Raw genomic sequence first — 15641 nt, 5'->3', positions numbered from 1 at the left:
GCCCCAAGACCCAGCGCCGCTGCTGCTGACACAGATTTCTGCGCTCAGGACGCTGAGTCACGGCGCAGGGGAAGCTGCTCCCCAGGCCACCAGTGCTTCTCGCATCTCAAGAAAAAAGTTCCTTATCTCAAGTTACAGGAACAACTACTAACCAGCTAAGTTCTGACTAACAAAAAATCAAAATCAGGTCAAACAATCCATTTGGCGTCAGGCTGGAGTGAGTGTGTATTTTTGACTGAGAATAAAAGATAATCTGACAAACTTTAGAGAAGAAAAAACCCAGAGTTTTTAATGTCAAAACAGTGCTAGTGTAGTAACATTTAAGGGTTTGATATTTTAAAATCTTCTAAGCACACACAGTGAAATGACAGAAAAACCTACTGAAATAAACCCAGTGCAGTCCTGTTTCAGCAAGTTCAAATCAAGGCATTTATTTTGATGTTACATGCATGCAACTGCTGAACACAGCCAGGCAAATGTGTGATGTCTCTCCTGTTCCAGCCAAGTGCATTTTGTTAGAGGCACAACGCTGGGCACAGCACCACAGAGATCTCAGCACATGTGCAGATTATCAAATAAACATCACAAAACTTGGAAAAACATTGTTAGTGGCAATGGGATCCTGTTGTGTTTCTGCACTGACTGCAGTACTCTCCAGGTCTTTAAAAAAAGCACAAAAATGTTCAGTGTGTGGATTATAAACAGAACAATTTATTGATTTTATGTATGTCTTCAAGGCACTTTCATGCTGCAGTTTAGAATTACATTTGGTAAGAAAGGGAATTCTTCATAAACCCCATCTTTGCTAAACAAAACACATAAATTCAAGGTTAAGTGAAACAACAAATTCAAACTAGATTCTGACCATAAACTATGTACATTTGTGGAATCACAAAAAGAATCCATAAGTACAAAATGTTTTTCCTGAGGACTTTCTAGGCTGCTATTTAGGAAGCCCAGGACAAGATTCATCCTGGTGAGTTTTACCACCTCAATATCAGTTACAATATTACCTCTGCATTTCATATGAAATCCAGTAATCACTGACACAATATACTTACATCCATATAAAGTTCTCATCAAAACATTCCAGACATTTTGGCACATTTGTCTCACAGTAGCACCAACTGAGGGAGAAAATTGAATGCTGGCACACTTCCCTGATGAATTACGCATTTAGGGTTTTTTTATTAAAACAAACAAACCAACCAAAAACCCCGAGATGCTTTAAAAATCAAATGCTCAAATGCTCAAAATACCATTCCATAGTGTCTGATCTCCTTGAATATCTGTTGCTAGCCAAAAGCATTTTCGAAACACAGAACAATAGTTCAGCTCATTATGCTAAAGCCAAAAAAGCCAGCGTAAATGCTAACATTTCTGTATTTTTCATGTATGATTTCTTGCTCAGAGCATGCACATGCTGCAACTCAAGAATCCTCATTCAGTTGTCAGTTCTAATTGCATTGCTGGTTTTTGTGACTCAGTCACAATCATGTCAGGGTCTCATTTTTTACCATTGCCAGCACTACAGCAACCCTACACTCCACCTCCACTGCACACTGAGCACTGCGGCTCTGGGCTTACTTGTCTTTACAAAGATAAATTTAGCAAAATCTCACTAAGCACACATTTCACTTCCGTATTTCTGTTCAGCCTGTCACAGGTCCATAGTGTGAACTTCGTCACCAGACTTGAGCAGCTTTCAGCACTGCAATATTTTGGTACCACGTAGAGGCACATTGCTTGGTCTCCCAGAAGGTATTGGAGTATGACACCTCTTTTGCTGTTGACAAGAAGGTCTCAGCTGTAGGGAAATGCGAGACAGGCTTCTTTAAGTGTCAGGAAAAGTGTTGGACTATAACTCCTCCTTGGAGTGAGGTCTTGGAGGAGGTGTAAAGCGATCAGGTTCCTGCTACCAGCTAGAAGGTATTATAGGCAGGCTCTGCTGACAGCTGGGATCTGGAGGATGCTGCAGTCTGCATTGCGCTAGAAGAAGAGGTCTCAGAATCAGGGATGGCAACAGACGTACAGTTGCAGCTCAGTAAAGATGCTGGGTTGTCCCTGAGATGGCTGGCAGCACCACTTACGTGTCTGAGAGTTCCCAAAAACAGTCCCAAAGATTTTCTTTGGAAAAGCAGAAAAGGTCTACAATGTATGTCTGCAGCAGACCAGCTGGGACACCTGAACACCCCAGCGTTTCACACTGACCACACTGCTTGAATTCAAACCGTCTCACACTGACATTAGGCAAAAAATGGTAACGACAGAAAAACAAAAAAATGTGTATCAGGCTTTTTAGTTTTTCACATGTTAGTCTGAGCATACAAAGGGTTCATATCTTTAATCTCTAGCACCCAATTAACTCGACCAGGTGAAGATGTGGCTTGCGTATTTCCCACTTACACAGACTTTTCTCGTTGAAGTGGGCTCTGAAAAACACATTGCTTCACAATGCAGAAGAATCATGGTTGACCACAGCACAGGTGGCGAAGGTCAGCAAGACGGCCCCACTGGTCCTGTGGTTAGTTCCCAGAACACAGCAGTAAGCAGAAACTTAACCTGACCCTCCTCTTGGGTGAAAATTTCACATTATTGAAATATACAAAAGACAGAAACACAGCTAACCATCAGCAATAACAAAAAAATAATCCAAAACAAAGCAGTGTGAAATTAATAGCACCAAGGATGTTGAGGTCCATATACCCATTCTATAAAAGCAAAAGCTGCAGTACCTAGGCTAAAACTTAAACGTTATTCCAGTGTTAACTGATCACAGTGCTAAGATTGCCTCCCGACACCAAGCACAGTGTTTTAACATAGAAGCTACCTGGAGGCTGTAACAATGCAAAAGTAAAAAAAAAAATAGATGAGAAGCTCAGTGGTTAGTAAGAGACTGGTTATCATCACAGCACCATTCCCTTGAAGTCCATTTGTTCTCTGGAGTCAACAAGAATTTTGTTTTTGTCCTCAGTGGAAGAAAGACTGGACCTTTGTAAATCACTATTGAGCTTGAATTTCCAATAATACAAAAATATTCCCTTTGCAGAGAAATCATTGCACATTTTACCACCAGAGCAAAATTAGAGTAATACTTGTCATAGTGTGTAAGTCACATGTGTTCAGTGTTCAGGAGATGAAGAGTAAACTGTGAAACTTCAGAATACGTACTTCCTCGCAGGATTGTTTCTGTCAGTAGCTCCACAGCACAGGACCTGATTCTATGTACTGTCATGTGTGTGAATGCCCAGACTCCAGAGAGAGTTGTGTTTGCTTCACCAAAGGTAGAATTCAGCCCAAGGACCAGGAAATTTTGGTATGCACTTCCAGACACAACCTAAGCCTAAAGATAATTCAGCAGACAGGCTGACTGTCAGATGCACAGTTTTTACCATGTGGATATGAGGTCATAGATGCATTTTACCAGTCTGCAGACATTAAAGGCTAGAGATTGGTATCAAATGAGGAAAATGAAATAATAAAAGAACAAACAACAACACACAGTAAGGGTATTTTACCATGCTATCACTACTGGACTATTGTTGCTGAGTTGAATTCTAGATTTCCAGTTCAGTGACCCAGATGAACACCTGTCAAAATAATCACAGCTTTGTTTCTTTAGTAGTGGCCTCTGAACTGCCTTCAAGGTCAAAATGGCATTATTGAGATTAGCACTTTGGCAATTACTTACACAAACAGTTGGAAGTTCTTCAAATAGAAGTGGTGGTTCAGGAAAGAATACAAGACCTTTAGAGCAAACATTGTTCTTCAAAAAAAGTAATTATATTAAAAATATATAATCCATGACAGAACATTCTGTTTTACTTCTGCCATGGGAAATAAAAAAATATTGCATATACAGGGTGCACTCAAAATCTAGGTGGCCAAATTCTGCACTGAACTGAGAATTTTGATGAAGTACCAATTGGAAATCTTATTTTATGGCCACTGTAATCAGTAAGGTTTTTATTATTATTATTTCACAGGCATTTGGATTTTATCTAACAAACCATGCATCATTTGACCTATAATAAATAAATGTAATAAAGAACAAATTACATGTCAACCATGTATATTCTCTTTTCCATACTGCATCAATTAGCATGACCAAACCTGACCACACTACACCCAGTACTGATTGCGCTTCAAAGTTGGGTTTGTTTTTCGACAATACTGGATCATTTCAGGATCAAGGTTTAACCAGCTGTTTTGCAGAGAGTGTTCTACAGTCGGAGAAACCACTGCAGGAAGTGGCTGTTCACATCTTGCTGCCATGAACGTTGAGGCTGTACTTTTCTCAACCCGCTTTGGGAGAGGAGTCACTGTAACACTGGGTACAGTCAAGCTCCGTTCCAGACATCGATCTGGACTACTAAGGACTGCATCCATTTGACTTCTGACAAGTGGTTTTGTGTTCTCTTTCTTCTGACACATCAACCAAATGCACACAGAAATAACAGCAACAATGAGTAGCACAGACACCAGGACCAGGGGGATAATGATGTACCAAGGGTTGCTGCTTTCAGCTGCTTGCTCTCTGGGACTCCTGCCATTAAACTGGTTGGTAGTCTTAGTCCCCACAGATCCACTTGTTCCCATTGCCAGATTTAGCAATGGACCTTCCTCATGTAGATTTCCCCAGCGACTCTGCCCTGGCCACAAGGTTGGTCCAGGATTCTGCAGTGCTACTGTGGGCTCTTCTTTCTGAGAAGAGGCTGGTGCCTCACCCTTTGAGGTAGTGTGAATCTTTAAAGTGGTCGTTCTGGTTATGGAAGGCACTTCAGCTGTAAAACCCTGCACCAGCGGAGGACTGTAAGGCACGATGGAGTACGGGAAACGGCCAAGGGCAGGCTGCACAGCATCTGCCCTGAGTATAAATGTGAATGAGTCATTTAACAGATCAACGCCTGTCATATTCGTATCTATGTCTAGAAACACAGCACCACTATCAATGTCAGCCTGGGTGAATGTCCGAATATCTTCAAACACTGCATCATTCACAAACCTTTTCTTTACAATCCTTCCATGAGACGGAGGCACTATCACCTCAAATCTAGGATCACTGTTTGTCAAATTAGCTAGCTCAGAAGCATCCAGGTCACTGCTTCTGAATTTATAAGCTCCTTGATTTGAAATCTGCATGTCAGGTACAACTTGTACTAAAGGCTTCACTGTAATGTTCAGCACTTGCCCTGTTAGATTGCCTTCTGCAGTGAAAAGCATGAACTCCAGTACTTCTTTGGATGCACTGAGATTTGTCAGGTGGTAAGACAGCTTTCCTGAGTACAAATCTGCCTGCTCAAATTTAGTAACCTGCTCATTTCCAATCATCAGGTGCCCATATTTGAGTGGCTGAGTTATTTCATACATGATATTAGTGCTTCTTCCATTTGTGACAGCTGAAAGCTGCACGTTAGTAATAGTGACAGATGTCTGGCCCTGTGGAAGTGCAACATCAGTGAGGTTGACCAGAACAAGAACAATTGGTATGACTTCAAGACTGAACAGTTTGTATAAAGGGCGATGTTTACCATCAGTCACGCTGAAATAAAACACCCCAGAAGATGAACTTCCATCCTGTACAAACCAAACTTTACCACTGTTGACATCAGCTTGTGTGAAGTCCTTTATAGAGACACTGAGATTGCTTTTCATTGCTAAATAACCATTATTGGGGTTGCTAACAATGGTGTATTTGAGCTCAGCTGGGGCATTATCTAGGTCTTCAACTTTCAGATTCTCTGGCCCCAGCACTGACATATCTCCCTGCAGGACTTTCAGGTGCAGACTTTTAGTCTTCAGTTCTGGAGCTTGGTCATTCACCGGAACAACAGTGATATTAAACATCTCCTCTAAAACTTCACTATGGGGCTTTGTTGCAGACTTGCTCTTTAGGTTTAACCAAACAGCAAAAGTGAAATTGTCATTAAGTGATTCAGAATTATCATGTACATACACAATTCCAAATTTGTTCAGTATGTACTGGGAGAAGTTAGGTTTTTCTTTGGTAATGTTTCTTTCTCCAACAACAATCATGCCATGTTGGGGTAAAGATACAACTTGATACCAGACTTCATACATGGAGCGCTGTACCTCAGGTAGCTTAATCAATAGATTTGAAGCATCTAAATTTGTTTTGTTGATTAATACTCTACCTCCTTCCTGGACTGTGGCACCTAGCAGAAAGGAAAAGATAATCTTAGAAACTGATCGTTTTGTAGTTGCAATATTTCAGAAATTAGATATCAAACATTGACAATGCTCAGAATAGTTTCTCCTTCATGGTATCCTTGATTTCCATATGATTACCACTATTTTTAAAATACAGTCACATGTAAGAGACAAGATTTTATACTGATGGACACATTAGAATTAAAGAAATATCAGTATTTCAAAGCTTCTGACAGTGTTTTCACCTGCCATTATAGCAAAATGGAGAATACCCGCTACAGCAGTAGGAAGGATCAAACGTAAATAGTAAATTTCATTTCTAAAGATTCAGTAATGCAGATTTCCAAGCTACTATATACACTACATTCTGTGACAAAAGTATTCTGGTCATTTGTTACTCACAGATCCAAAACAATTCGGAGCCCAAACAATACCTTTACCTGTATTTGCCAAAAGACAGCTGTTCTGATCATGCCTGGAAATTTCATAGGAAATGACAATATGGAACACCTGGAGGTCTAGAGCTGATGGTGGAGAGGAGACAGTAAACGTAAAGAAATCTTCTGCACTCCAGTCAGCTGACTCAGCATGTAAGTGCTCATAGATGATCACACCTTCATCCACCTGTTTCAGGTAAAGAAAAGCCATAAGTGTAAGAGGATAATCATTTTAAACACAGAACTGTAAGGAGAGAAAATAAAATCTTAAGAACATTATTCAAGAGAGGCCTTTGTACCTCAGTCCATGCACAGTGTATACGTAAATGACATTGAAATATCTTGCATTCCTCTTAAGATGGATTTTCTGTTGCCAGATGGGCTTACTTGAAGGTAGGTGAAATGCTACTAAGGTACAAATGCTCAGTAAAGGCCTTATGTGAAGAACAGAGATACAAAACATTGAGAAACTCATCTCAAACTAGCAATAGTAATGGTGAACAAGAGCTCAGCTGGACTACATCTTTAGTGAATGGGACTATCGTATGTCTAGGATTTTTTCTTGATAAGGATACCAGCAGGGCTGGACTCATTTTCCTGAAAAAAGTGTATTAATGACTGAAGGCTTGAGAGGGACCTTGATGAGATGTTTTATGGTGAATAGCAAAAGATACTTGGCAAGAGATTATGGAAACCAGAAGGAGGTGCAGTGACCACTGACTCTTGTTTATAACCAAAGAGCTGATGGGGTTGCATGGTGGAAAATTTCAGAATCCCAGCAAGAAGGGGATTCCTAAAAGACAGGAAGGAACCTGGCTTGTCCTACACCTGGTTTCACTGACCTTGCAGATCATCACACCCAAGAGAATCCTATCAGTCTCACCATGAGGATTTAAGCTTCAAAGTAAAGTAAATCTTCAGATAAACACATATTTATACAATCACTTAGCTCTTTAGGCCCCACAGCAAAACCCAGTATTTTCAGAATACGATTCTCATCAGTTGGAACTACACCTGAGCTTTAAGATCGATACAATGAAACTACAATAGGATTCCTAATAACCACAAGACTAGAACACTTACTAAATCTCATCCAGCAAGTTCAGCATCTGGTCTGCTTGATAATTTGTTGACTGACCTAAAGAGAAGACAGCTTTACCTGTTAAGTCCTTGGCAACTTCCCAGGCAACTACAGACCTGGTTTGCATGTCTTAGTTTATAACTGCCAGAGAGATCTCTGTCTGAGATCATGGCAGTTCTAAGTTTACTATTTGTAACATACTCTACATAGTTTACAAACACCCTGAAGGAACTAATTAGTACATGTTCCCATCACACATGCTTCAAAGCTGTGAAAAAAGGAAAACAAAAAAACCCCAGCTGCTATGATGGACTAAGCACTTTAGCACTACGGAATCTGAGCTGTGACTACAGAGAGTCATAATCTTGAATCTACTGCAGCAGCTCCCACAGAGATCACTAGGGAAACTGGGCTTGCAGGGTCAGTTTTCTTAGCAGTCTCTACATGGTTCAAACCATCCCATCTCATTGTATAAAAAATTCAGACTGATGTGATAAAATCCTATTAATACATGCCCGTGTCCATTGTTTATGGCTATTACAGTACAGTACAAAACAAACAAAATTGATAATAAAAGGATATGTTGGTTCAGGATAATTTTCCAAAGGATTCCGCTAGGACTTCAAGTTGGAGAAAGCAACTTTTTGTAACAAGAACAGGCACAACATATGTTCTTAAAATTCAATGGCATTTAGTATCAATCTTATTAGGGTTATCTTTCTTTTTTAAATTGCAAGCCCCTGCTCATATCTAGGCTAAGAAGATAATGGAACTGGTGAGGATTTCTGTGTTTACCTCTGTAACAACTTATAAGTATAATGAAGAAATTGCAGCTTGCTGCAAGATGAAAATACAATGTTCGTAATACCCATGTGATTTTCTCACTGATATTTAACTTCATGTGGCTACAACATGCTACACAGTGAAACCTTATTTAGGATCTCTTTTCTCTTGGTTGGAATGGTATCCTAACTGTTCTTGACCAGAATAAATAGCAAGCTGCTTAGGATACCTTATTCTACCTGCAATAAGCAAATTAGCTCTGCTTGTTTGAAGTGAAAATGGCCAATACAAATACCTCTGACAGAGAAGAAAAGCACAGACATTATTACAGTTCAAATACTTGCACAAGTTCAAATGAAAGTTACTTATACATTAGTAAGAACTAAAGCTACAGAGAACAAGTGGCATGTTCTGACATTCTACTGTCTGACAAACACATGTAAAGAAGCAAAAAGGGTAAAAAAAAAAAATAATAAATCTTCAAAATCTTAGCTGAAAGATTTTTCCATCTGACATGCTTAACTGTTTCATCTAATGCTCATAAAAATCACACACTTTAGGAACAGAAGGGAACCATGTCATTAACCAGTTAATCTCCCTCATAATGAAAGACAAAACTCAGCAACTATTGCAACATGACCAATAACATAATAGAACTTGAACACAGTGTTATGAGAAGCATTCTGTGTTCATCTTGATATATAAATTTCAAGTGGAGATTCATTCCACCACAGAACCTAACTAGGTTATTTCAAAGTTGATGATAACTAATAAAAATGTCAACCTTTTTCCAGGTTTTATTGGTCAAGTTTCAATTCCTGGCCAACAGATTTTCTTGTTCCTTCATATATTAAATCAAATAGCCACTTTTAAAATCTGTAAATGTAGATTAAGACCAAATTACCTCTTAATTTTTCCTCCAGCAAAGTCAGGAGATTGAGCTCCTTTTATCTCGCCCATTTAACTTTTCTGAGAATAACTTACTGCACGCAGAGCACACAGCTGTATTCAGATACTGCACACAGACACAAGTCATTTCTTTTCAGTTGCAAAGGAATGTTTTCCGTTAAGTTACATGAGCTGCCACATTTTAGTCATTCAAGTATGAGGCCCTGTATCACAGTTAAGATTCTTTAAACACTTAACATCACAGCCAATCAAGTCAATAAAAGTCCACTTGGGGACACTCATGAGGATTGCATACAGCTGAAATGAATCTGATACTTGGACTTTTCATAGAGCAAAAGGCTACTCCTTCTGCCAAAAACTAAAGGCTTCCAACCTTGGACTGCTGGTTAATGGCACCAGATCAGCTCTTCTTGAAAAATACTGTTACAAGCAAAACACTGGAAATTGCCAAGACCCTGCTAGTATCCAAGCAGAGGGGAACAAAGGCTCCTCTTGCACTTACTACTAGATGCCAGATATTTAATGACACAGCAAGTCTGGGTGACTGCACTGATGGGTCACATATGCCTGGTTACTTAACAGATATAAGTTGATCAGACAAAAACAAGCAACTGAGATGCCCTTTGAAGTAACAATCTACCTCTGAACTAGTTATTATAAAGTAAATGCTTACCATAGATTGTGTAAAACTGAGGATTTCCTGAGTAGTGTTATCAGAATTTACTCTGATCAGCCTTCCAAGTTTTGGGGAAGCTACAATCACAAAAATTATAGTTCTGTTTCCTGCATTGGTCACATCATTGGTTACGGCTTTCAGATCGTGTCGTGAAATAGGATTCCTGGAACCTAAAAAATGTCAATTGTAAGCACCACAGATTTGCAACAGCAATTTTTCTCAAAAGGTATGTTTTGTTTGAACAACCCAACCTCTTATCTAGGTATTCTACTTAGAATTTTAATCACATAAGTTCAGCAGGCTTACCCTTTTTCTAGTTACCTTCTTGTTACAACTCTTCCACAGCTTTTTCAATCAAAAAGTCCATAAGTAGGATGTACCTTTGTTTTACAGCAATGGAAAAAGTGTAGTTCTTTTCAGCACATGTATATGCTGAAGACTAGCTTCTGCTAAAGCAACACAAAGTAGGGAGCAGACCATGTATAAGAAGCCCTGTTCCTATATTACACGTCTAGAACTGAATTCAAACTCCATCTGAAGTCACCATTGTCAATGTTTTCGGAAATCCCAGCTGCCCAGAGAAGGCAGGGTGATTTGGAGGGGAGAAGCCCTAACACAGCAAAGATTCTAGTGAACACACGAATCAAACTTGATTATTACCAGAATCTTGAACCACTCTTTATTGATATGAAAGATGATTTTTATTAAATGAAGAACATCACATGACAGAAATAAAGGCCTGAACTGAAATAATGTATTATTAAGATGTATGGAGACTGAGGAGCAACAAAATCCTTTTAATACATAGAACCACACTAACCAGTACCTTGTGGCTTAAATACTATAAAGATTATAAAGAGCATTCTGGCATTTAGGCAAACCAAGACAATTTTTGACATAGCTGTAACAAAACCAAACCTAGTAATTAAATGAAGTTTTATTTGGCTTCTTTTTGATCCACTGTTTCATGGTACACACTCAGCAAACTAAATCTCATGTTTAATGATACTTTTGGAGGAGCAATAGATTCCCATAATCCTATTCACCCTGTCCCCACTTCTGCCTTCATTTTTACATTTTGTTTTTTCTTGAGCAACAAACTTTTTTAGGTATCAATACATAACTTCAGATGCTAGTAGTATATATCCTTGAAGTCTGAATTATCAATCATCTTCAATAACAGATAACATTTATACAGGAATAACACGAAATAACATCTTCCTGCTATAATATTCAGAAGAAAAAATCTGGTAAGCAAACTGAAGAATGGGGATGTTTTGCAAGCCATTATTAACATCAGGATGCTGCCTGCTGACATGTAGTTCTGCCATGGTTCAAACCACACCTACTTTGAAACAGAGTTGTTATAATTAAATGAGATCTTCTGGCTCTGCCTGTTTTCCCCTTCTTCATGCCTCTCTGCGTCAATACAGCTACGAAAAGCAAAGCAGACCCTGAGGTCTACAAAAATTCTCCCACACTGTATCTAATCAAGAAGTCTTCCTCTTCTTCCTGTCTTTTGTTTTGCCTTTTTTTCACGAGAATGAGACAGGGAAGCACAACCTTGTGCTTTGTGTACAGCAGATGTGGTCAGGAATGTACAAATGAGAGCATTAGTTAATCAGACCACGTTTATCTGCACACATAGTTATTTCTTAATAACCTTCTACTCATGTAAATCGGGCCTCATTGCCCGAACAGAGTAGACAGAGTAACTCAAACATTACTGTAGTGATGGAAGCTACCGCTCCAATTTTTCACAGCCATAGCTGGTTATCACACCACCACCATCACAGTCCAGGGAGATGGGGACAGAGGGTGTGTGCCACAGAGCCCCTGTTTGTTGCTAATAGACATGATCTCACTAACTGCACAGCACAGGCTGAAATACAGCCTAGGGCCACAGACAATAAAGTCTCTCACAACTTCCTACAAAATGGGATCCTCCTCTGAACATAACCTTCTCCTTCACCCACTTCTGTCCTGAGACTCAAGAACCTTTCCCAGCACTGCTCTGGTCTGATACCTCAACAGAGAGAGGAAGGTTAATTGCCAGTCAGTAGACTGGGTGAAGGTAACAGAAGGAAGAACACTGTCTTCTTGTTCCCAAACACAGAGATTGCAAAACCAACCCCACCCAACACAGGAGAAAGGAACAAAGATGGGGAGGAAGACACATGGTGGAGCACTGGAACAGACTCCCCAGGGAGGTGTCACAGCCCCAAGCCTGACAGTGTTCAAGAAGAGACTGGACAACAGGGACAGGAGATGGACTTGATGATCCTTGTGGGTCCTTTCCAACTCAGGACATTCTATGATTCTATGACAAAGATGGGTGATGTAGATTAGGGCCAAGCTAATCCATAGAAGTAGAATGCACCAGCATAAGGCCATCATTGGTACTTAATAATTCTGGCATCCATTTTTACTTCCTGTCTTGAAGATTTGGAAAGTGATTTGTCATGAGCATTCTGCACATAATTGCTGAACAGTTACGTATCATTTCATCTAGTGGCAGCTTAGACAGCTCTGCTTCTGAATACCTACAAGTCGGGCTGCCTCTCCTTCCCAAAGCACAACCAGCTCATTCCTCCTCTGAGCAATTGCTTCCCTGAAGAGAGCAAATGCTCATATTCTAGATATCTAGCATAGGTAAGAAAAGACTCATATCTAGTAGCCAATTTACTGAGCATGATGAATAAAACTCCCCTCTGTTAAAGGGAAAAAAAAAAATCACAAATATAGGTATAAACAAATCTGGTATGCCCAACACAAAACAAGACAGCAGTACATGCTCTTATAAAATTGCAAAACAATATCCTTGAGAGAACAGTCTACACTCAGTCATGAAGACATGGCAAATTCTTCACATTTAATTTTTACTTCCCTAGAGAGATGATTCTTCAAGTTGCCTCAAAATTAACTTTTCTTGCAGTGTTATAAAATATAACAGGACACGGGCTACTGGTTTTATGTGTATTAACCATTCGGCACCGTCATTGTTGTAACAGTCATTTCATGATGAGCAAGTACAGCTGATATCCATACAGCTCCAGAAAGTCTTTTAAAAGTATCAAAAAGATAACAGGTGAAAAAACTAGTAATACTTTTTATCACCAGAACGGAATGTCACTAACCCAAACTAAGTGAGAATTGAGGAAAAACTGAAGCTTTAGATGAATACAGATTGCAGTGCTGAAAGAAATATTGTGTTTTGCAAACCGCAGAACTGATGGAGAGTCTAGAGCAAGGGTGTCAAACTCATTTTCACCACCGGCCACATCAGCCTCGCAGTTGCCTTCAAAGGGCTGAATGTAATTTTAGACTGTATAAATGAAACTTCTCCTACATTTCCTGAGTGGTATTGTCAGAATTTACTCTGATCAGCCTTCCAAGTTTTGGGGAAGTTACAGTCACAAAAATTACAGTTGTAACTACTCCTACATTTATACAGTCCTAAAATTATTTTTGGCCTTTTGAAGGCAGCTGTGAGGCTGATGTGGCCCCTAGTGAAAATGAGTTTGACACCCCTGGTCTATAGACTTTGCCTTCTATGGAAGTACCAGACATACTTTTCTTACAATTATCTTTGCTTTAAGATGAATTCCTGTAAATCCTTGTGCCTGGGGCGACCTTACACACCAAAGTGCAGATTCATGAGCTTTGTAAGTGGATTTATGTGAATTCCATTTATCTCAATTGAATTAGAACATCATGCAGCTACAATCTCATTTTTTGTTGCCTGTGCTTACATGGCTTTTGTTGCAAGTCTTTGTTTATGCAGCTTATATTCAGGAAGTTTAAGAAACTAAAGTGCTCCTCTTCTGTATCAACTTAATAAATCAAGGTACAGATTAATACCTACAGTGCTTTACCAGTTCTCAATCTCTCTCTGATTTTACAGATCATGTTCAGAGCAAAAAGAATGTAGCGCAAACAGAAGTGTGATGCAAGACATTGCTGAGAGAAGAGTAACCCTCATTTCTCCTTCAATCCTGCAACTAATGTTAGATTAGTACTCAACAAGGGATTACTCTTGCCAATGCAAAGCACTAAATGGCTCTGGTCAGACCCTCTTAACACATGAACTCCTGCAGGAGCAGCATTTCATTAAAAAAAATACTCAGCTGCTGATACAACTAGTTCCAAATGCACAATATGAATCAAAGATTTTCAGTCTTTCTGATTCACCAGTGAGTCTCTGCTGTTCTCCATAACTTAGCTCAAACAAGAAAGAGAACTACTGATCTGGCCAGCCTACACATGCTATTCAGCATCCCATGGGCACACGCTTCACTCTACTTCTACCAGGCAAAATCACAAACAGCTAAGACACCTCTAAATGCAATATAATATTGAGCTTTTAAACAAATCTGAATGGAGAATGTTCAGCACCTAGGCAGGCAGTACTATTGTCACACTGTGCTTATCTATTCCACTGCCAAATTCCATTAGTCCAAGCACAGGCACATACTAAAAAGTTAAAGGTTACAAAACAATAAAGCAATATGTCGTTTGAGAAAACATAACCGTTCTTTTAAAAATCAGATGGAGCAATGTTCCCAGGTACCATTATCTACAGTTTAGCCAGCTAGATATCTGACAAATAACCGTATATTCTGCTTTCAAGTGGATGAAATCATGATAACCTTTAAAAACAGACCTGGAAAGACTCGAAGTCCTTTGTTCACTTCAAGGCTAATGATGAGCGTCTGAGCTGTGATGCTAAAAATCTGTCGAGGTGCAAAGTTCAAACCATCTGTTACCTGAAAGTTGAATCCTCCAGACATTGCTCCTGTAGAAAATTAAAATGTAAATTTATTCTTGTATTATTCTATTGTCATCCAAAACATACAAACACACATCAGGCACTTTTTGCTCTTGGCTGCAGTGAGATATATCCAAAATCATTCTGAAGCATTTTTTGATCAGTACCTTTGTATCTTAATTAAATAAATTAATAATGCAGAGAACACCTTTCCAGTGAAGAACTGGTTGTTTCTTACAATGAAAGCCAGACATCCCTTAGAGGTAAATTAGCAGATTGTCCCCTTCCTTTCTTTATTCACTGACCCCAGCAGAGCTGAAACCAAGTTAAACTTAGGGACACAATGACTCCCAGATTTCCTACTCCTTTTATATCTTAGGAGCGACTGAAGCACTTAAGCAGTCACGTTTTGACAAAGAGGAATTTGGGAAGAAAAACAACTAGAATATTCTCTTTCATTTTGATTTATTTAAAGGATTTAATCAGCTCTCAGGTTGTTTCCTTTGCCTCTTTGCTTTGTTTCAGCTTTGCTGAAGAGCCTATGTTGTCACAGCTTAAACTATTTCAGAGGTTATGTGTACTCATAATAAATGCACATTTTTTTCTTTAATCTTAGGACCTGTATGTACTTTGGCACAAGCGATAGCAAAATGCCTCCAGGAGCCTGAGTGGATTCCTGCAAAAATACATCTCTCGGAACTGACTTACTGAGGTATACAGAGCTTCCCAAATCTTGTTTTAAGGAGAGGCCGAACAGATTGTTTAATTAGGTAGAAAGAATGAAAAACTGAAACATTAACTGCTACAAACAGTTTC

General features: G+C 39.3%; 1 protein-coding gene across 2 annotated transcripts in view; it reads right to left on the bottom strand.

Annotated features, from left to right (window-relative positions):
- Window positions 1-622: 622 nt before the first annotated feature.
- The window catches only part of LOC309451151 (chondroitin sulfate proteoglycan 4-like), a 40507-nt gene continuing 25488 nt past the window's right edge, over window positions 623-15641 (bottom strand). For both annotated transcript variants that reach the window (XM_082074642.1, XM_082074643.1), the window contains 4 exons: window positions 14721-14852; window positions 10055-10227; window positions 6612-6795; window positions 623-6176 (listed from right to left, as the gene is read on the bottom strand). In XM_082074642.1, coding sequence (XP_081930768.1) covers window positions 4123-6176; window positions 6612-6795; window positions 10055-10227; window positions 14721-14852 — 2543 coding nt within the window. In that variant the 3' untranslated portion in view covers window positions 623-4122. The remainder of the gene's footprint in view (window positions 6177-6611; window positions 6796-10054; window positions 10228-14720; window positions 14853-15641) is intronic.

This window comes from Streptopelia decaocto (assembly GCF_964273445.1).
Source record: "Streptopelia decaocto genome assembly, chromosome: Z".
Classification (NCBI taxonomy): Eukaryota; Metazoa; Chordata; class Aves; order Columbiformes; family Columbidae; genus Streptopelia; species Streptopelia decaocto.
This window is presented reverse-complemented; position numbering and strand designations above follow the sequence as displayed.